Here is a 21,208-nt window from a genome sequence, read left to right on the forward strand (position 1 = left end):
CTTATGACAAGAAATCATATTCTACCTTTGAGGAACAGTGTCTGAAAAATATATGGATATAAAACAGACAAAAGCAATTTACTCTCAATATGGCTGCAGCTTTTACACTGCAGATAAGACAACAAAAATTGTGATTCAAATAATTGTGTTGCATTGACTGTTGGTAAATTACAGCATCATCACAGATGATAATTCAAGAGTCACTGGCTGGTTTAAGGGAAGCAAACCACATTCACCTTTTTAAGTTTGTTTTTTTTTAACAACAAAAAAAAAAGCTTTAAAAATAAAAGTAACATTCAGACCAGTTAACAAAAAAGCTGATCCAGTTCTCCATTCTAGGTGGAGTCTAGCCTTCTTTCTCCTTCTGCTGTTGTTTGATTTCCCATGTAGAGTTGGGACCTCTGTCCTGAAACCAAAATACATGTGACTGTCATTTAGAATCTACAATCGTGCACCCTTGTTAGCATTACAGATTGATTTAGTATAACTAAGAAAAGTTATACGTAATCATGTGCGAAGCATAAACCCAATCTTTTACAGTATGTTGCCTATGTTTCTTTTTGGAAAATGTGTACAAAAAATAAGTTAAAAGTTGGAAGGTGTTTGTGAGTGTCAAAACATACTGAATTTCCATTATGCTCTCAAATAAATTAAAGAAATTAAAAAATAAAAATACTTTCCTTCCAAAGAAATTAAACCCACCGTTCTATTTTTTTAGGTAAAATAACTGGATCTTACCTTAATTTCAACTCCCAAGGGCATTAGATCATTGCGAAGAGCATCACAGGCCTTCAGTAAGGGCAATCTGTCTGGCTGTGGTGTCTTTCTCTGAGGCACTTTGCTGGTGTGAAGGTCCTGAGTCGCTTCATCCTCCACAGAGAGAGCAAAGTTTCGAACCTCGCTACGGAACCGCACCAGCTGCTCCACTACATTATGTAAAATACTGGATTCAGCACTGGATGACGCCTGAAAGAGTACAAAATGCAGCTCAGTGTGAGATTTATGCAGCTGTTTTTATGCACATTTTGAATCTGAAACCTTCAAAAGGAATTTCGAAAAACATCTGCAAATCAGTTTTGGTGGTTTGTGTATTTAAGGTTCCCTATGGCACTGTTTGGCTGGTGCTCTTTTGATTACATTATCAGTATACCACAGTAATGTGGAATGATCTATTTTGACTGGTCAGAAGGTATTGATTCATTTCCTATAAGAGCACTCAGACAGTAGTTCCAACAGCACCCATTCGAAAGTGCTAATATTTCTATAGTAATAAATTACACAAGGCCTTGTAAGGTGGACGCTCCACATGAACTCAAACACATGGCCCTCGGGCTGGGGCTGGGCCAATTAAAGTTCTAATCTGGCCCACCAAATGAATCTGGAGTCCATGTCCTAGACCATAATTAAAACAATAGATGAAGATAAGACCTAATCTCTGTTGTTCCACTAGAGGGCAAACTAGAGCAAACTCTAGAGCCTTCCAGCAACAGGTGTATTTACTATACTGAGATCTGGTTTGTGAATTTCTCTGGTATAAGAGGAATAACACTCAAAGGCATGTTACAGGAAAAAAGTTACAGGAAAATAATCAACTTTGGGAAGGTAATGTAACTCTACTTAATGTTGGGCTGCATCACACCAGCCCATCACTGATTATTTTCCTAACACCACATCCTGTCCTGTTTTATTCCTTACTTATTGCTCCTCTTCAGTACTGTTCTTAGTCTTAGGCACATGCAAAGAAATGCTGTAGATCAAAAATGCCTTAAAAATAATGAAATTAAGTGTTTCTAAAAAATTCTTTTAAATGCTATAAAGAGCATAAAAGGTAATAAATGAAACAAAGTCTATATTTGTGTGACAACTCTTTGCTTTAAAAAAAAAAAAAAAAAATAGTAGTCTCAGGTGCAAATTGTACAGTTTTATAAGGAAATGAACCGGTAAGTTTTACTGAACATCTTGCAGAACCAGGCACACCTCATTTGGAGACTTTACTTCTTGCTTATTTTTGCAGCAAAACCCAGCAGTCTTCATTATGTTTTTTGTCTGAAAAGTCCCATATGTAATATGCTGCTACTGACATGCAATTTTCATTTTTCTGTAACATTTAATTTTGTGCTGGAGAAGTAATGTTTGGAAATCTAAAATGTTTTTGTACTGACTCGATAATGTAGAAGTCATAAAATAAAAATCTATAACAAAGTTTGTACTAAAAAAAATACTGTGCTATAAGAGTTTTGCACCGTACTGTATATATGTAATATGACATGGAAATACACAGTTCTCTTTCTCTTCATTTTGCATGGAAATGTATCTTATATTGCTGTTCAAGAATTCAAAGGTTTGAAGTGGCTAAAAGTCATCAGAGGGAAGGTACAGTGCCCTACACTAATACTGGCACCCTTGGTAAATGTGAGCTAAGAAGACTGTGAAAAATTTTCTGTTGTTTACACTTTTAATCTTTTGTTTAAAAAACAAACAAACAAACAAAAAAAAATCACAGAAATACTCTGGTCTCATGGATATCAAACAATTGCAAACATAACACAGGTTTATCCTAAAAAATATATATTTCTTAAATATACAAGTGCATCTCAACACTGGTATTGTGCAAAAGGACACTTATGTTTCCTGAATAAAAATATCAACTTATTGAGCTCAAGGTACACATACACTCAGCTGTTAAAGCAGATATTTTTTAGATCATGTTAGACAGTTCTAAGGTATAACACCAATGACCTCTGACCTTTTCATCCAGCAGATCAACTCCAAGGATATCCATGATATCCCTGATGTAAGAGAGCATTGCTCCAAACACTGCAGGACACCTAGAGCTCCCAACAACCTGTAAAGTGGCAGAAAGAGAGAAGCAAAACTCCTCACTATTGAAATAAATTGTAAAGTTCACATTTCAGTGAATGAGGTGATTGACGCTAACATAAAAATGATCTTTTTCCAATCTTCAACTGTCCAGTCTGGGTGAGCCTGTGCCCATGATATCCTCAGATTCCTGTTCTTAGCTGACAGGAGTGGAACCTAATATACGTAGTCTTCTGCTGTTGTAGCTCATTCAAATCAAGGTTTGACATGTTAAGCATTTGGAGATGCTCTTCTGCTCAGCAGTTGTAAATAGTGGTTATTTGAGTTACCATAGCTTTCCTGTCAACTCAATACAATGTGGATGCTCTCCTCTGACCGTTCTCATCAACAAGGAGTTTTATAGTAATGGTAAATGGTATTAATAGTAATGGTTAAAAAAAAAATAAATTTTTATCCAAAACAGAAAGTCAGATAAACAACATCCAATACCTTTTTTCCAGACTGATGCACATATGTACTTACCTTGGTAACAGGCTGAAGCTGACAGTTTCCATGGTGAATGAGGCTCATGATGGCATCCATTGCCTTTGGTGTGTCAAAGTCGTCTGAAAGTACAGTTCGCACGGTAGCCTGTGTGAATGATAACCTAAACAAGGCACAGCAGGATAGGGAAAATATTTACTTTTAATTCATAATCAATCTGCAACAACTGTCCCCAAAATATCCCATATATCTTCTCTGACCAATTAACATCAATTTAAATAATAATTATTGAATCAAACAATTAAACCTTCATCTGACTGAGGATCCTCTTCATGACAACTGAGAGTGTAGCTAATAGATGAAGGTTACGTAACAGGAATTAAAATCACCTTTTTGTTTAATGTTAAATAATACCAGTCATTTTATTTATTTTTATTTCAGCTCATTACGCTCAGATGTTTACTACAGAAGAACAAAGTGGCAAAACATTTTAGTTGTTGAGATATACAAGTTTAACTTAAAGGTTTGCTTTAAAATTCTGTTCAGCCAATGATTACATTTCAACAAAGCAGCAGTATGGAATCTCCTACCTCTCCCATAAAAAGCTCTCATATATGTCTTGGCATTGTAGGTGACCCTGCATGTACGCCTGGGCATTATGGATGAAGCTAGAGATGGAGGACAGCGTAGAACGAGCTTCGTTCATACTGGCATCACTGTAATCTATCGCTAGAAGAGAAAAACAGAGTTGTAGCGTTGAGTGCTATTTATGGGAAATCTGACCTTGTAGTATTCTCTCTTAACTGTAATGAAATATTTGTTTTTGTAAAACTTTTACATTTTTAAAGTCACATTTTCACATGTAAGCTTTTGTGTCAGAATTTATCTGCTGTTAATGGTTTATATCTATGGTCGATATAGATATTAGAGGTCGATCATAGTGGATTTTACAGATACTGATAACTAGGGTGGGAAGAACCTGCCGATAACCGATTAATCAACCATCGATACTGAATGAAAACACTCAAAGTAAAATATTGCTGAACTTTATTACACAAATAAACTGTACCGACTATACCATGAAAATGTACTGTACTTTTTTTTAATGAAATAAATATATAAACATTAATACATAATAACTATTAATAAATATTAAAGTAAATAAAAGACATGCATCCAAACTGAACCAAAAAGTAATACTCCAAATAACAAATAAAAATAGACATCCAAAATGAATCAAAAACACTTCAAATATCACAACAAAATTTGTCAGTTTTTATTTAACCTCTAGAGGCCGATCTCTTACTGTATAATGAAGCAGACCCTTCTCACACGCTCCCGCATGGGATGCAACTGGGAAAAACTATCAGTGTGAATTTATGCAGATAAATTCCAGCAACTGGTTATCGGTGCAAAACCGATCAGTTAGTCGACCTCTAATAAATATGGTTATAAAGCTTACCTGATCTGTACTTGCTTAACAGGCAAAACAGCCTAAACTCATTGGCAGTAAAGGACTGTAAGAATTCCTGCACAAAGGAAAGATATATATACATAGTTCAGGAGAAGCCTTAAAAGAGCAGTTTCTAATTTCAACGGCCTCTGTAGTGCCTGTGGTGCAAACTGCTCTTGCAATGAAGACACAGAGCCTGAGTTCATGATAAATTATATCATAATACACTTTTCTGAGATATTGGGAATTTTATAAAAATATTTATGTTCTATGTTTTATAGATTTTATAGAAGTCCTTTCTCATTTTCAATGTTAAACATTTATTTCTTTAATACATAAAAATGTTATTTAAAAAATGTAATTATTTTTTAAAAATAATGTAATTAATGAAATTTCTTAGACATTAAAAAAGTATCATTGAACATTTTTTAAAAATTCGACACTACCGTATTGCTGGCAGTTGGTGAGCAAACCTATAGATCATGATTCAGATCATGTAAATGTTAAATTAAGCCTGCACAAAGTGCACATTTAATTAAACAGCTAATAGACTGGAATAAATCATGATGATGATGATGCTGTAATAAGCATGAGGACTATAGCCACTGTACAGAGATCAAAACTGCTCCAAAACTAGCTTTAAGTAAAAACTGTGGAGGAAGAAAACATTGTCTTCTGGAGTCTTCCTATGTACTATACGATACTGCATGCAAGATGATAAAAACTCACACTATGGGTACCAAATGTATATTAACACAGTATGGTAAATGTACTTAAGAGAACCTACCTTTATTGTAATATAATTCTTCAAGGACTTGGACATCTTTTCTGTGCTGCCTTTCAAATGAAGGTGCCCTAAAAAAAATGAAAGAGCTTAACAGTTATGTTAGGTGACAAAAAAGAATCTCTGTATGGTTGCTGAAAGTATTGAGCACACAGATGGTGTACTATAGTTAAACATAATTCTATTTCACCCGCCGAATTATCAAGGATGTTGTATAACACCAAAATACCAACTTACGTGTGTGTGTGTGTGTGTGTGTGTGTGTGTGTGTGTGTGTGTGTGTGTGTGTGTGTGTGTGCATGCCAAGATTTTTCAGTCACATATGTGACTGTAAAAATATCAAGAGGAAGAACTAGAGCACTGGTCACCAACCCTCTTCCTTGAGGCCTACCTTCTTGCAGGTTTCATCTCCAACCAAAATCTAACACACCTGTTTTAGTTGATCAAGAATGTCTTAAGGCAATAGTTAGCTGGTCAGGTGGGCACGATTATAGTTGGAGCTAAAGTCTTCAGGAAGGTAGATCTCCAGGATCAGGGTTGAACTAGAGCATCTTCTACCAATTCAAGTAACATGAAAGAACAGATATTTAATAGAGAACACAAAGACTGCTGACCTGAGCACGCAGAACAGCATCAGCAAGCGTGGGCATTAAAAATGAGTGTGAAGTGCTGAGAATTGAGTGTACACAAAAGTATTCAAGAGTGTGGAGCAATGAAACAAGCGTGCAGAGAAACTTCTGCATGTCCGAGCACATTCCCGTAATTTAATTCAAAAAGTGGAACTTTCATATTCTATATTCGTTACACATAAAATTAAATATTTCAAGCCTTTTTTTGTTTTAATCTTGATGATTACAGCTTACAGCTCAAGGAAATCAAAAATCCAATATCTCAAAATATTAGAATGAAGAATTTTGCACCTGTACATTTACTGTTTAATACTAAGTAGATTACTCATTTCAATTGCATCCCTATTAATGATTGCGCTTTTCTTCTGATATTAACAGCTGCTCTTTGCTATGACACAGGGAGCTCCTTTACCAAAGCAGAAATTAACCCACTGGGTGGTGAATATCATCACTTTTGCCTACAGACTGACTGGACACTATGAGCCCTGATAACCACCAGGGTTCCTTGTCATTTCAGAACCTGTGATCTTCTTGAAAAATCTCGGCATGCGTGAGTGCAAGATGGGTGTTACAAACCATACAGTGTTAAACGGTTTATATTTGTCACATATCCAATATAACTTGCATAATTCATCTTGCATTGGAGAATAGAGTTTATATTTTCCAAAGATCAATAGGAATCAGAGAAACTCGTCCTCTGTTTTAAGCGTGTTGAATCAGGAACCAGGATGTTACAGTTTTCAAATCTCTGGTTTCCCACATCCACACTAACTGCTCAGCATTATTCATATAGTACTGGAGATCTTTTTTTTTAATGAGTTTTTAGTGCTGCAAAATGGAGAAAAATATATTTACATGATTTTAAATGTATCCGTACTAGTGTAAAAAAAGACCCGTGGTGACCTGAGGTGAACCGTGTACAGCTACATACTTTACCTGAGTGCAGGAAGTAGTTCCCCCACTGGTCACATTTGTGGTACGCCTCACACTGAGCAATTTCATTCTCATGGTGAGGAAAGGCCAGGTCGATCCCTCCTGAGTGGATGTCCAACTGGCTCCCAAACACAGAGCTGCCAAATAGAGCAAAGCAGGGTCATTCCAACATTATTAGAATAACCAGTATGCAAGCCAAAATCATTTAGTACATGTAAACAGTTCTCTGCTAAAAGGTTCTCTTTGCATGCATGTTACATGTAATCCAAACCGAATTTATATACATGCACATATAGTGCCAACCTTACTATAACACTAAAAAGCCTGCAAGTCCTGTCAGAAATGTAAAAAGTAGCTAAGATATTTTAGCACATTTAGGACATTTCTATTGTAAGAGCACATTTACAACCTAACATTTACAACTTACAACCCCAATTAGAATAAAGTTGGGACTCAAATGTAAATAAAAACATAATGCAATGATTTGTAAATCTCATAAACCCACATGTTATTCATAAGAGAACATAGAAAACATATCAAATGTTGAAACTGAGCAAATGTACTATTTTAAGAATCAAATATATTAATTATGAATTTTATGGCCACAACACGTCTCAAAAAATTTGGGACAGGGCAACAAAAGGCTGGAAAAGTAAGTGTTACTAAAAAGAAACAGTTAATTGGCAACAGGTCAGTAACATGATTGGGTATAAAAAGAGTATCTTAGAGAGGCAGAGTCTTTCAGAAGTAAAGATGGGCAGAGGTTCACCAATCTGCGAAAAACTGCGTCTGCAATTTGTGGAACAATTTCAGAATAATGTTCCTCAACATAAAATTGCAAAGACTATGAATACATTTTACACAGCATCCCAACTTTTTTGGAATTGGGGTTGTATACGGTAGACACGCTACATAATCTAAGACTAATAATAAATGCTAATAAAGAAATATTTAACATTTTGTACTTTATAACAGTCAGTAACTTTTCCACCATGGAACATTCCCATGGTGCTGTCAGGTTTATCAGTAACATAAGCTGTGGGATTATTTTTGTTTTGTTGTTTTGTCTTATTAACGTCAAGAAAAAAAAAACAAGACAACAAGACAGGTTGGTGAGAGCATGACTGTTTATAGCTGTTATGACGTAAAATGAGAACAGGAACTAACGTGTTTTGTGGACATTAAATATGACTACAAATAGTTAAAAAGTACAATGTGTCATTCATTAATAATTAAAAATTTTAATCATTGGCAGAGTGCTGTAATACAAAAGGAATAAAATACGTTGGCACATGCTGTTACTGGACAATAATCAACTTTGTGGGGACAACACATCTATTTTCCATGTTACTTTGTTTGGGTTCTGATTGAGCCACAGTTATTGTATCAGGGTTAGGTTCTAAACCAGGATATACTGTATACCAATATCTAAACTGTGAGTGTGGAACTGTGGCATGAAGTTAAACTACAGATGCTGAGATTCATTCTTCTAAAGAAAAATAAGCTGCATTCTACCAGCACAGACAAATGCTGAAGCATTAATTTTCGAGTGTTTATGCAGACAGGCATCAAAAAAATCAGCAGGAAACAAAAGAGGTGCTTACCTGGCAATAGTGGAGCACTCGATGTGCCAGCCAGGTCTTCCTCTTCCCCATGGAGACTCCCAGAAAGGTTCAAGCGGCTTCCAGGCTTTCCACAGGGCAAAGTCTCGGGGGTCCCTTTTATCCTTGCTCCCTGAGAAATAAATCATTCTGAATAGCCAAGTAAGACAACACTATACCAAAATATCTCTATAAAAAATGTCTACTTAAGTGCAACATATAAAACATAACACATTAGAACTTATAGACCATTAAATGATAAGAAAATCCATCGAGTAACTGTATTGCAATTTAGTAGTAAATAGTGAAAAATTACAAGTCCATTTTGGTCACTGAAGAAGCAATGCAATGTCAGATAAATTTGACTTTTGTCAGTCTGATTAGATATGAGAAATATGAGAAATCATGCTCATGTAAGTTCTATTGAAATGTGTACAATATATATGCCTACCTGATTCCCCAGCAGCATTTCCCATGTTCGCAAACTTGCCATAACGACTGCCGATGGATCGAGTGTCAAAGTACACATCCCCTGTATTAAAAGTTCATCCTTTTAAAGCAAACTCCAACAGTTTCACTAATTCACCAATTTCAAGTTTGGTCCCTTTTTCCTCTCTCCATTTACTTCTTTCCATGGATATTACTATACAACTATAGCCTAGCGAATGGTTTCCTTTTATTGACTCACTATTACAACCCAAAAATAAATACAATTACAAATAAAGTGGGACGTTTCATGTAGATGTATATCAGAGTAAATTGGGGTGAACTGTCTGCATAAGCTGATTCATCAATTGAATGTCAAATCAAACTCATTCATAAATCATTTTGTGAGCTTAAATCTGAGCTTGTTTCTATACAAATTTGATGAAGAAGGGACAGTCTGTTTATTTTCTCGTTTTTCTGATAAGCACCACATGTAATCTCTTTCCTAATACTTGATTACACTTCTCTTTGCCTTAATAACAGTGCCAGTGTAATAACATTATGCCAAACAGCATAAATATAAATGTGTTCCACCATGTTGGTAGACTGGAACATATCTGCTAGAGATGCAACACAGAAGGAGAACTGACCTTGGCTTGTGGTGTACGCATGGCCATTTCTGATGATGCCTTCAATGAAAGCTACAATCTGAGGTACGTTCTCTGTGACTCTCATATACACGGCTGGCGGGAGAACCTAAAGTGCACAAAAATAATAATATTTATGCCACCACTGGATGTTTTAAAGTTACATCTATTCATACATAAATCAAATATTATAATATTTCATATGTGTATAAATATGTACAGATGGGTGAAAAATTACTGGAAAAACCAATATAAAGTGTCTTAGCAAGGTGTTGGGCCAACATGAGCTACCAGAACAGTTTAGCAGATATTCTACAAGTCTCTGAAACTGCACTGGAGGGATCTTCCAAAACATCCATCCATCCATTTTCTGTACCTCTTATCCTTACTGGGTCACGGGGAACCTTGAACCTATCCCAGGGGGCATGGTGCACAAGGTGGGGGACACCCTGGACGGGGTGCCAATCCACTGCAGGGCACACTAACACACCCATTCATACACTACGGACACTTTTGGACATGCCAATCAGCCTGCAATGCATGTCTTTGGACTAGGGGAGGAAACCCAAGTACCCAGAGGAAACCCCAAAGCATGGGAAGAACATGCAAACTCTGCACACACAGGGCAGTGGAGGGAATCGAACCCTCAACCCTGGAGTTGTGAGGTAAACGCACTAACGGTCTAACACGTCACTCCAAAATGCCCCATAGATGTTCAAATGGTTTTAGATCTGGCTGTCTGAAGTCCATACATCATTTTCAAACTCATCAAACCATTCAGTGAGCCCTTGCACCCTATGTATGGGGACAGGCCCATCCTTAAAGAGACTCACATCAAAATAGAAACATTTCATCATAAGACAAAAAGTGATCAACTTTGTACTGATTTGCAGTGACCATCCTTTTAAGGGAATATGTGGACACACTATTGAAGAAAGAGCCACAAGGTTTTCTTTTAATTTGCCACTTATCTATATGTACAAAATGTATAGTGTTTATTTAATATTAAATTGAAAAGTGAGACCTTCAGGGCCAGCATGTCTCTTTTAAACTCCTCTTCATACATTCTGGCAAGCACAAGCGGTGAGATCCTCTCCTACGAGGAGGAACAATAATCAGTTCAAACAAAGACGACAACACATCCAGAATCTCCTGGCCAATTTATTTTTCTATACTACAGGAGAGTAGGCATGCGGTTCAATTTTGCAATACAATGTCAATCAAAGCATACTTGCCTCAAGGCTTCTCTGTATGATCTTATCATCAATGTCAGTGATGACCATGACATGAGTTATGTTTATTCCAAATATCCTGGTTAAAATTCTCTGCAGGATGTCAAATCTGACGTAGGAGCTTTTGATGTGAAAAGAAAGGAAATCAATCAGGCGAAAACCACTAGTCATCAAATATTTACAATATACACTATATGGACAAAGGTTTGTGGACACCTGATCATAACACCCATGTGCTTTTTCAACATCCCAATCCAGACTTTGTCACTATAATAACCTCCAGTCTTCTGGGAAAGCTTTCCACTAGATTTGGGAGAGTGGCTGTGAGGCTCAGGCATTGATCAGGTCAGGCATTGATGTCGGGTGAGGAGGCCTGGGGTGCAGTCGGCCTTCCAGTTCATCCCAAAGGTTTTCAGTGGGGTTGAGGTCAGAGTTCTGTGCAGGCAACTCAAGTTCTTCCATTCCAACCTTGGCAAACCATAATGGACCTCGCTTTGTGCGAAGACATCCTAGACAAGTGTGTGCTTCAGACTTTGTGGCAACAGTTTGACGAAGAACCACATATGTGGGTGGTGTGAAGGTAAGGTGTCCACCTACTCTTGGCCGTATAGTGTATTTACAATGTACTGTATATTAATGTTACTAAGACAATCATGTCAAATAATGTTGTTGTTTTTTTTAACAGTTATGTACATTGACTTACCATGCATGACCAAGATGGGCATGATCATAAACTGTGGGTCCACAACTGTACCTACATGTAACAGCAAGGCATTGGGATCAAATTATAAATGTACATTATGTTTGCACTTTTACCTAAAAACTTTCTAAAGCTGCCTTACCAGGTTGCTCTTCCCTCTTGGGCTAAAACCAGAGGCTCATTCTGTTTGGTGAGACTGTTGAAAGTCTTTATGCCAGTATCATAGCCCGCTGGTCTGGTCCATTTGCTCCTGATTTCCATGCACAGCGTCCGCTTTGGGACTGTTGGATTTGTCTGAAATGCTCCATGACTAACCTTGAGTCTGCAGCTCCAGACTGCACTTCTGACCAGACTCACGCAAGGCCTCATTCTCACGCCCTTGTGATTAAATTAATCATTTGCAATGTGACTTATTTGTAGCTTTCAATTTGAACCTCTTGTCCATAACACGTCGCGGTGACCGGAAGTGCACCTTCTGTTCATATTCAATTTTTTTTAGCGTAAATTTATGAGCTCCGTCCTCTTTTAGGTGATATGTGAACATCTAACAGGTAAAGAAACAAGAAAGAACAATGACAACCTTAGCTAAATGATTAGGCTGCTTCACTCGTGCTCAGCTTGTTGACAGTGAATTCAAGATGGCGGCTTACAGTGAAGCTTTGCCGGGGCAACCCACACCACGGCTGTGTCTCAACAAGCACAACACTCCCTATATAAGTGCACTAAATATGATGCACAATAACTGCTTCTATGCCCTATATAGTGCACTGAATCGATTCATTTGCGATTCATCCACTCAATGGCCAATAAAGGTTCTTGTAATGGTAAAGGGCAAGTAAATAGAAATGTTTTATTAAACGCGATAGAAACGTTGACATGCTTTGCACACTTTTCGTTTTAATTGCATACAAAGCACACTCCATCGGCTTTCTGTAGGGTTGCCAGATTTGTGTGGGGAAAATTTAAGCGTCCGGCTATGATGATATTAAAGTCTTAAATCAAGACTAGCATAATAATGTGTTTTATTTTTGTTGTTGTTGGTGGTGGTGGTGAAGTTCAAAATTAAGATTAATATGTGTTTTATGCATACTATTATGCATAATGTTTTTTATTATTATTATTTATTTATTTATTTATTTATTACATATTTCTATTGTGCATATTTACTCATTCTCTTTCAGTACCCGCTGTATCCTTGTCAGGATTGTAGTGGATTGTGCTTTCCAACACAAAAGTCTGTGTTTTTTGGATTTATTAACTTCAAGAGAGAGAGAAAACAGAGAATGGTGTGGAACAACTATTTATTTACAACACAATGTATGATGTGTTGTACATTAACAGATTAAAACTGTCATCATTGGCAAACTGCTGTGGGATAAGTGAAATAAAACACTTCAGGATGTGTTGTTATTAGAAAATAATAGGAAAATAATTAATGAAATCAATCACAGCAAGTCCTATGTTAGTAATCTGTATTATATTAGATCTATATACATTACATGGACAAAAGTTTGTGGACACCTACCTACCACACCCATATCAAACCCATTCCAGATTCAGTCCCCCTTTTGTTGCTATAAAAAACATTCACTCTTCAGCCCATGCTTCACCCATTCAGCTTTAGTGATGTCAGACACTGACTATGACTACGTTTACATGGACAGCAGTAATCTAATTATTGACCTTATTCTGAATAAGACAATATTCTAATTAAGGTGTTTACATGAGTTGCTTTTAGCCACAGACGCGCCACGCCGTCCGACGTTCCTTCCAGAATTTCATACAGTTGGTCTTCATTATGGTACCATATACAGTTTTGGGTGTTTCATTTTTAATTTTATAAAAGCTTCAAGTGCAGTTAATTATTTGTCATTCTATACATGCAAATAGATGACGGTGGATACAAATTCTCCAGCAACAGTCCTCCTCTGTACTTTCATTCGGCAACATTTCATTCATGCCACCGCGACAAACTCGAAGGTACTGGATGAGAGTAGGAAGTAAGGACCGGTGGGAGAGAGTTATATTAACGGAATTTAATGACGCCAATTGGAAAGAAAATTTTTGTGTGTGTCCTGTCGCAAAATGCAGCGAAATCTCCCACACGACGATAATAGAGTGATTAAAGTGTGTACATGTCTATAATGTATAATGTCTTATTTCGATTTGTGTTTACTTCAAGTATGACTGTAGCCAGAAATCACTGTTTACATGGTAGTTTCTTAATCAGAGTATTGTCTTAAGCTGGGTGCACACTGTGTGATTTTGACCACAATTTGGTCGTCTGAGAATCCAAAAAGATTTTCGCGTCCGTTTTTCACGTCTTGACAGTCGTACAGTCTGACATTAATGACAACTGAGATCCTACAGTGTGACATGGCTTTCAGTCGGGATCATGTTCATACAGTCTGACAAGCAACAGTTGCAAAGGACTATTAAAAATCGTACAATGTACACCCGCCTTTAATTGGGTTAATATCGGAATATTGTTGTCCATGTAAACATACTGACTGATGTTTGATGAGGAGGTCTGTGGTGCAGTCAATGTTCCAGTTCAACCCAAAGGTGTTCAGTGGGGTTGAGGTCAGGGCTCTGTGCAGGACACTCAGGCTCTTCTACTCCAACCTTGGCAAACCATGTCTTCACTGACCTCCCTTTGTGCACAGGGGTATTTCTGTCATGCTGGAACAGGTTTGGGCTCCTTAGTTCCAGTGAAGGGAAACTGTAACGCTACAGCAAACAAAGATATCCTCTACAATTGTGTCCTTCTAAATTTTTGGAAACAGTTTGGGGGTGACTCTATATGTGTCTGATTGTCAAGTAGGTCTATCCATTAACTTTTGGTCATGTACACACGTTTCATATAATGTATAAAACTCACAATCTCTAATCTGCAAACGGAAATAACAAAATAAATAAATAAATAAATACGCAACTGATCATAAGGGTCCCAATTCCGTGGGCTAAAAACAAAGCTCTGGCAACCCCGACTGGTTTAGCTGTGGTGGGCACTATGTGTGATGTGGAAACGTCCCGCCCACCACAACGTCATTGGCTAACTTCAGCTAATACGAAATGGCTACAAAGCTGCTATTACATTCATACACGGCTACAGTTGTAACCCAGCAGGCTGTTGGGGTGTAACACAACACAACACAAAACACACTCTTAGCTGAGTGAAACTGCTGCGGTGTCACGCGCTTTCTACACACAAATGTATTGCCGGTGGATCTCTGCAGTCAAACTGGAAACTAAAACCATTTTCGGTCCCAAAAAAAACCTCACTGCAATACACTCCTAAATAAAGCGATGTTTTGCATCACGAAGACTAGACAAAACTGACATATTTCAAAGCCGTTCGGTTATCAAAATGCGTTTTATGCTGTTGATCATCGGGACTCAAAATCGTTCCTATTTTTTTATTTATTTTTTTGCTGCGTTAGCGCATGCGCAGTAACAACCAGACTGTTCCCCCAAGTGTTTGAAACTACCCTGAGGATCTCCACGCTGGGATCAAGTAATGCGACACGGACATTTTCACTCCCGACCGGAATCCCATCTAAATATTTCATATCGGGTTTCTTGTTTATTGCACTGATTGGTGGTTTCTTTTAAATAAATAAAAAAAAATCCTTTTGTGGGCTACATTTTTTTGGTTTGAAGTTTGTGTTGGATGCTTGTAGGGCGGTTTTGCAGTGCGTTTCCCTAAGGATAATCTACTCACAAGGTATACATGCGTTTTGTGTAGCCGTTTCATGGACTCATTCCGAGAATCTGAAGTAAACAGTCGGAGCTAAAATGTTAAATACAGCCAGCTGGGACCCACTGCAGGTTACTAACTATGTAGCGGAATATCTCGACTTGGTCGAATCGCTGCCGTTCGACCTACAAAGAAACGTGTCTCTCATGAGAGAGATCGACTCTAAATATCAAGGTAATGCTCTCTTTTTATTCCGTAATCCGCTTTTTCAGGCTATAAACAGATTGTTTTGTGTGTGTGGGTGTGTGTGATGTGAATAGAGGAAATCACGTTGTGCGTTTAGGATTGAAGTGCTGAGTGAACACAATGGGGTTCATACAGTTTTGATGCTCCGTTAGAAACGTCAACAATTCTTTATGGATTTTCTTGTAGCTACATTCGGTGTTGTCGAGGTGAAACATGACCATCACGACTGCTCTAGGTTTCATTCTGCCGTCAGTGATTTACATACGAATTTTTTTTTAGAGGAGGAGGGGGAGGGAATGGCGATTTACTACGTCTCTCCTGTGTTCACTTTGTTTTCTCGGTCGTTTTGGTTCGGACACAATAGTCGCATTTGGTTGGAGAATTTGCGAAATTGTGAGGGGGCATTAGATACATTTATGCTGTCATGTTTTGAGATGTGATCTATGCTGTCATTGTGTTTATACTTGGCGAGCTGAGCACTTTGCAACAGCCGGAGAAATGAATTATAAGATGATTTAAACGCTATAACACACCTGGTGCTTTAAAAACTATCCGCGGACTGTACCGGCTGTATATCTCTATCTCTCTTTCTCTCTCTCTGTTTTGTCTTTTTTTGTGTGTACTATGTTTGTACCGTTCAAATGATAAATTGTAATCACATGTTTCTCGACTCCTCCTGGGTACGAAAACGGTTTCTTCAACTTTTTTTTTAGCCGACTTTTTGAATGAATTAACCAACATTCCCAGCGTTTTCTCCGGCGTTTCTTTTTTAAAAGGACGTGCGTCAGCTCATTTGACACTGTTGTGTAGAAATGGGCACGAACCCTACGCTACAGATTTTATTTTTGCACAGACTATAAACTCCACCCACCTCCGTTCCTGATTGGCCAACAGAGCTGGCTGTGCGCTGTTTGTCTTGCGTAGAACAGCAGCAATTGGTTAGAGAGTTCGTCAGTAACTCGGTGACTCCGCCCATTCCGGATGCAGCAGGTCGAGTTCGAGATCAGTGATTGGTTTCATAACGTTCTAGAAGGCGGGTTTCGGTTTTTAGACGTTCTACTGGGATTGGCTGTATGTTAATGATGCAGGGAGGCGGGTCTATTTGGTGTTTATGCCGAGAGTTTTTGTGGCCAAGTTCTTTGCTTAAAGTTCAATGTCATGTCTGGGCCGAGCTTGTATTTTTTGATCTGACCTAAATGTATAAATGTATTAATTATAGTTATTAATTTATTCTTCAATATTTTACTTGTTGCAATATATGTGCCAACGTGTACCGCTATTATTCAGTGTTTGATGTCTTGCTTTGCTAATAAAAATAAGATATTTTAAACTCTCAATTTAAAGAACGTAATCTAACTTCTGATGGTGAATGTGTCGTGCATGGTTGTTGCAGAGATCCTCAAGGAGCTAGATGATGCATACCAGAAGCACAGGCAGGAGGAGGACCCTGTCCAGCGGCGCCGCCTTTTGCACTGCATCCAGCGTGCGCTGATCCGCAGCCAGGAATTGGGAGATGAGAAGATCCAGCTTGCTGGACAGATGGTGGAGTTGGTGGAGAACCGCAGCCGGCAGGTGGATGCTTTTGCCGAGCTTCTAGAAGCCCAGCATGAGCCCCATGACGTGCCCTCTGTGACAGCCGTCGTCCCTGGCAAGAGGCGTGAGGAGGAAAAACACAGAGAAGAGACCCCGGGTTCGGTCGAAAGAATAGCAAGTGCCAGCAAGCGCTCCAGGCGGCAGAAGAACAACAGCAACGAGAACCGGGAGATGATTCACAATGACAGAGATGAATTGAGCAGAGAGAAACGGGCCAAGACGTCAAAGAAGAAGAAGAGATCCAAAGCAAAGCAGGACAGGGAGGCTTCACCAGCCGACTTGCCCATCGATCCCAATGAGCCCACGTATTGTCTCTGCGAGCAGGTTTCCTATGGGGAGATGATCGGCTGCGACAACGACGAGTGTCCCATTGAGTGGTTCCATTTCTCCTGTGTTGGCCTCAACCATAAACCCAAGGGGAAGTGGTATTGCCCAAAGTGCAGGGGTGACACAGAAAAAACCATGGACAAAGCCTTGGAGAAATCTAAAAAGGAGAGGGCATATAACAGGTAGCCACATACCTGTTGAACTGTTGATCATGAACCACGTGTTGAACTGTCAACATTTCTATTTATTTTATATATTTGTTTAATGCTAGGTATAACTTCTGTCAATTTGTCACCTCAATCTGCATTTTAGAATTTATTTACTACCAAATAGCACTAAAAGGGCTTAAACTCAAACCTCCTGAGTTTAAGTTTTTTAAATGTGGCAGTGATGTGCGCAAAGAAGTATTTGACCTTCATTTCTTTTGTTGTTACTTGAACAGTATGGGTGACTGAAGTATTTTATGAAGGTGCTTACAGCATGTGGCTATTACATGTTAAGTGTTGAAGTAGAAATGTCCTAATTGGTAATTAAATATGTATTAAAATCTATTAGTTGTTTACATTCTGTTTAGGGCTGGAATAGCCAGATATGAATTGAAAGAACAAAATGACTGGACTTGTTTTAAGGTCTTTCACCATTCATTAAAAGGAGCTTCATCAAAAACTGATGAAGGGGGAAACCTCAAGGTTCTATTACAGGTACAGTCACTTTTACTTACTACTAGAGACTCCTCTTTCTGTATTTCAAAGGGTAAAAGAAATTAACCCTTGAGCTTAAAAAAAAAAAAAAAAGTCAACCACAGACACACAACCCCCCCCCCCCCATACTAAGCAGCTTGCACAGACAAAGCACATGAACGACAAAGTGTATTCTTACAATATGGTACATGAGAGGCAGGTTTACAACACATCATGGAATATAAAATCACACATCTGGGCATGTAACAGCACACGATACGGCCTAACCGTGTGACAGGTCAGTTCCAAACCAGGCACAGTCAAAATGCAACAACTTCAGGCCTGTACCATGTCAGTCCATGGAATTTGACTCCACTTTTTTTTTTTTTTTTTTAAAAAAGGCCCCTTGAATAGAACATTGTTTACTCCAGGTTCCCATGGCAAAAGGCCAACGTATTTGGTTACGTGTTGGACAGCGAGGCCAGATGGTCAATAGGACAGCACAAGTCCTCCAAAAGAGGAGACTATGGCTAGAGTGGGGTGAGGAAGCAGATTAAAGTGCATTTGAGCTCTATATTGGATGGAGCGAGTGATAGAAAGAAAAAGGACAGGACAGGTGGGTGGAACGAGATGCTTCACAATTCACTCGGTTAAACTATAACCACACAGTTCATCGGTCAACTGTCCCTCCAGCTCTGCTCAACAATGGCTGATACACGCTTCTCATACTCGCGCTTGTTCTCCTGGTACAGCTGGGCTGCTTGGCTGTTTGCTGGACTGTTGGGATTGGGTTCATCAAGCAAAGACTGTAAAGAGAAGCAACCAGAGATCATGAAAAATAATAATAAATGTCATTGTTTTGTCATTCGCATTATTTTGAATGTCTCACAGTTGGATTTATGGTTGTGACATTAAATATATATACACACACACAAAGAACCGTTTTGTAAGAGAGTACTACACAATCATGGTTTTAAATAACAACTGACATGTTTCTACGATTTACCTGGATTGAGGTGAGAATTGACGAAACATCGTAAGTCGGACTCCAGCGATTTTGCAGAATATCGAGACATATGCTTCCGTCTGCATAAACTGAAAACGTAAGCAGAGCATCTTTTAGGAAAGCTTGCTTTTTCACTTTAAACAACTCACCCCAAAAACCAACTAAAAACAAACAGAAGTTTTGTTCCAAACGGTGATTTAAAACAAAAAACAAAGACTTGCTTAATATCTACAATTAGGGAAAAAAAAACAAACAAACAAAAAAAAAAACACATGATTTTACCATTAGGATGAAACATCTTGGAGGTGAATCGGACTGTGGGTGGTTTATTTGGGTATTCCTCAGTGAACTCGACAGTCAACTTGAATGTACCTGTAAAGAGACGATTTAAAGCGATGTAGGATGTGCAATGTTATTAATGCTGGAAGTCGAGGCTGTGTTTACAAGGTCTGCACTTATATGGAATTTCACATTCATTTGGATAATCTGACATTTCGCCGGTTATGGTGAATATAATCGGATTATCAGTACATGATTACTGTGTGGTATGCTATAGTAATAATAATAATAATAATAATAATAATAATATTAAGAGGATGGGATGCTTACCATCTTCAAAGGGTGTGCCTTCTGGTCTGCAAAACAAACAAAAGTAATAAATAAGCAATCTCTTATTGCAGTATAGTGAAATGACACCTAGACAGAATGAGTATTGAATGCAAGCTGACAGTTGCACCTGACCAAAACCACATAAGGCCTGAAATCTAAGGCTAAGGCGTTTAAAAGGAAGTGCTCTCTTGTATCAAACATGAAGTGTTGGAGAAAACAGAAAGCCAAACAAAAAGAAAAAAACAAACAAAAAAAACAAACCCCAGGCCTGATTCCCTCGATGAGCTTTTCTAAGTGGCCAGGTTGCCAAGTGCCTATTTGCTTACCCAAATATAACCGCGTTCCACACCATGATATTATTCTCTGATGGGGCACCGCTAACACCGGCAGGGGGATCCTCCTGAAGTCTGGTTTAACAACAAAACAAACTGCCATTAGTGATGATGTGGGCTTAAATATCCGTGATGAGATACTGAAGTCCCACGGATTTGTGCTAAAACCTTAAATAGCTGGAATGACGTTTGACTTTAGACGTCAAACTTGCGTCAGATGTGAAGCACAAATAATCTCAAATAAGATATTACTCTGCTCTGTGGGTGATATTATTTCTACCCTCCGATGACGTAATCACATTTATCCATAAAACGAGGATTTAATAAACGAACCCAAACAAGGTAGCTTAGCATACAAGCGACTGTCGTAAACACCGCCAGCTTCCTTGACCGTTCTTGGCTGACTCACCTTTTAAAATCCCTCATGAGCCTTCTTCGGGCCGGAGTGGACATCGTTACGGATAGACGACAGCTCGGCGCGAATTGTTATGACAAAAAAAATGCCTCGATATTGCAACTTGATATCAAATAAGAGCTCTCAGCCGACTCGCACACGTCGGCGTCGGGAGGAAAGCAGCTAATGTTTAGAAAGCTGCTATGAGGATTTCAAGGCGGAATTACAGACCGTACCATGTCTCTATCAGGGTGAACTGTTTAACGGCGTCTTTAAAGTCTCACAAGTAAAGTAAGCGAACTTTAATTTCTTAAACCGCATGAGCAGTTTTTAATTTGCCCGACGCTGGCGTGAACAGAAGGTATTTCTGTCACGCTGTTATAGAAGCTACTAACGCAGTTATATGACTCACCCTGTACGCGTACAATGGTCTGTTCCGGACATGTGGGCGGAGTTTGAATGATGCAGTAAAGGTCGACGTGTGTGTCAGGACACATGAGCTCGAACTCAGAAATAGCTTTCTAATCAAATTTCATCTTTTGTTTACTCGCAGGCTGTGACACCTATGTACAGCTCTTTCAGCGCCCCGAGCTTTCGGTTTTTAAAACTTTGT

General features: G+C 38.5%; 3 protein-coding genes across 3 annotated transcripts; 1 reads left to right on the forward strand and 2 right to left on the reverse strand.

Annotated features, from left to right (window-relative positions):
- Nucleotides 1-59: 59 nt before the first annotated feature.
- Nucleotides 60-12,370, reverse strand: cars2 (cysteinyl-tRNA synthetase 2, mitochondrial). The gene is made up of 15 exons (XM_017458179.3): nucleotides 11,851-12,370; nucleotides 11,712-11,762; nucleotides 11,012-11,129; nucleotides 10,801-10,872; nucleotides 9,780-9,885; nucleotides 9,155-9,235; nucleotides 8,707-8,836; nucleotides 7,106-7,239; nucleotides 5,544-5,611; nucleotides 4,766-4,832; nucleotides 3,894-4,032; nucleotides 3,343-3,466; nucleotides 2,747-2,845; nucleotides 739-966; nucleotides 60-406 (listed from the first exon to the last, which is right to left on the reverse strand). Exons 1-15 carry the CDS (start codon nucleotides 12,075-12,077, stop codon nucleotides 347-349), a joined length of 1,704 nt encoding a protein of 567 aa, XP_017313668.1. The 5' UTR covers nucleotides 12,078-12,370; the 3' UTR covers nucleotides 60-346.
- Nucleotides 12,371-14,849: 2,479 nt separating this feature from the next.
- LOC108259058 (inhibitor of growth protein 1) lies at nucleotides 14,850-18,645 on the forward strand. The gene is made up of 2 exons (XM_017458193.3): nucleotides 14,850-15,642; nucleotides 17,048-18,645. The coding sequence occupies exons 1-2, from the start codon at nucleotides 15,507-15,509 to the stop codon at nucleotides 17,758-17,760; spliced, it is 849 nt and encodes a 282-aa protein (XP_017313682.1). The 5' UTR covers nucleotides 14,850-15,506; the 3' UTR covers nucleotides 17,761-18,645.
- On the reverse strand, nucleotides 18,431-20,991 carry LOC108259060 (ubiquitin-conjugating enzyme E2 A). Its single transcript, XM_017458194.3, has 6 exons — nucleotides 20,611-20,991; nucleotides 20,196-20,276; nucleotides 19,870-19,895; nucleotides 19,543-19,632; nucleotides 19,261-19,349; nucleotides 18,431-19,060 (listed from the first exon to the last, which is right to left on the reverse strand). Exons 1-6 carry the CDS (start codon nucleotides 20,652-20,654, stop codon nucleotides 18,932-18,934), a joined length of 459 nt encoding a protein of 152 aa, XP_017313683.1. The 5' UTR covers nucleotides 20,655-20,991; the 3' UTR covers nucleotides 18,431-18,931.
- Nucleotides 20,992-21,208: the final 217 nt, after the last annotated feature.

Source organism: Ictalurus punctatus, chromosome 26, assembly GCF_001660625.3.
Source record: "Ictalurus punctatus breed USDA103 chromosome 26, Coco_2.0, whole genome shotgun sequence".
Classification (NCBI taxonomy): domain Eukaryota; kingdom Metazoa; phylum Chordata; class Actinopteri; order Siluriformes; family Ictaluridae; genus Ictalurus; species Ictalurus punctatus.

Coding starts and splice junctions, on each gene's coding strand:
- LOC108259060 (XM_017458194.3), bottom strand. CDS start 20,654: ATGTCCACTCCGGCCCGAAGAAGGCTCATGAGGGATTTTAAAAG. Junction 19,896..20,195: donor TGGAACGCGGTTATATTTGG/GTAAGCAAATAG, acceptor TTTGTTTTGCAG/ACCAGAAGGCACACCCTTTG. Junction 19,350..19,542: donor CAAGATGTTTCATCCTAATG/GTAAAATCATGT, acceptor TTACGTTTTCAG/TTTATGCAGACGGAAGCATA.
- cars2 (XM_017458179.3), bottom strand. CDS start 12,077: ATGAGGCCTTGCGTGAGTCTGGTCAGAAGTGCAGTCTGGAGCTGCAGA. Junction 9,236..9,779: donor TGCGTACACCACAAGCCAAG/GTCAGTTCTCCT, acceptor CTTTTAATACAG/GGGATGTGTACTTTGACACT. Junction 407..738: donor CCTTGGGAGTTGAAATTAAG/GTAAGATCCAGT, acceptor TTTTGGTTTCAG/GACAGAGGTCCCAACTCTAC.
- LOC108259058 (XM_017458193.3), top strand. CDS start 15,507: ATGTTAAATACAGCCAGCTGGGACCCACTGCAGGTTACTAACTATGTA. Junction 15,643..17,047: donor GATCGACTCTAAATATCAAG/GTAATGCTCTCT, acceptor TGGTTGTTGCAG/AGATCCTCAAGGAGCTAGAT.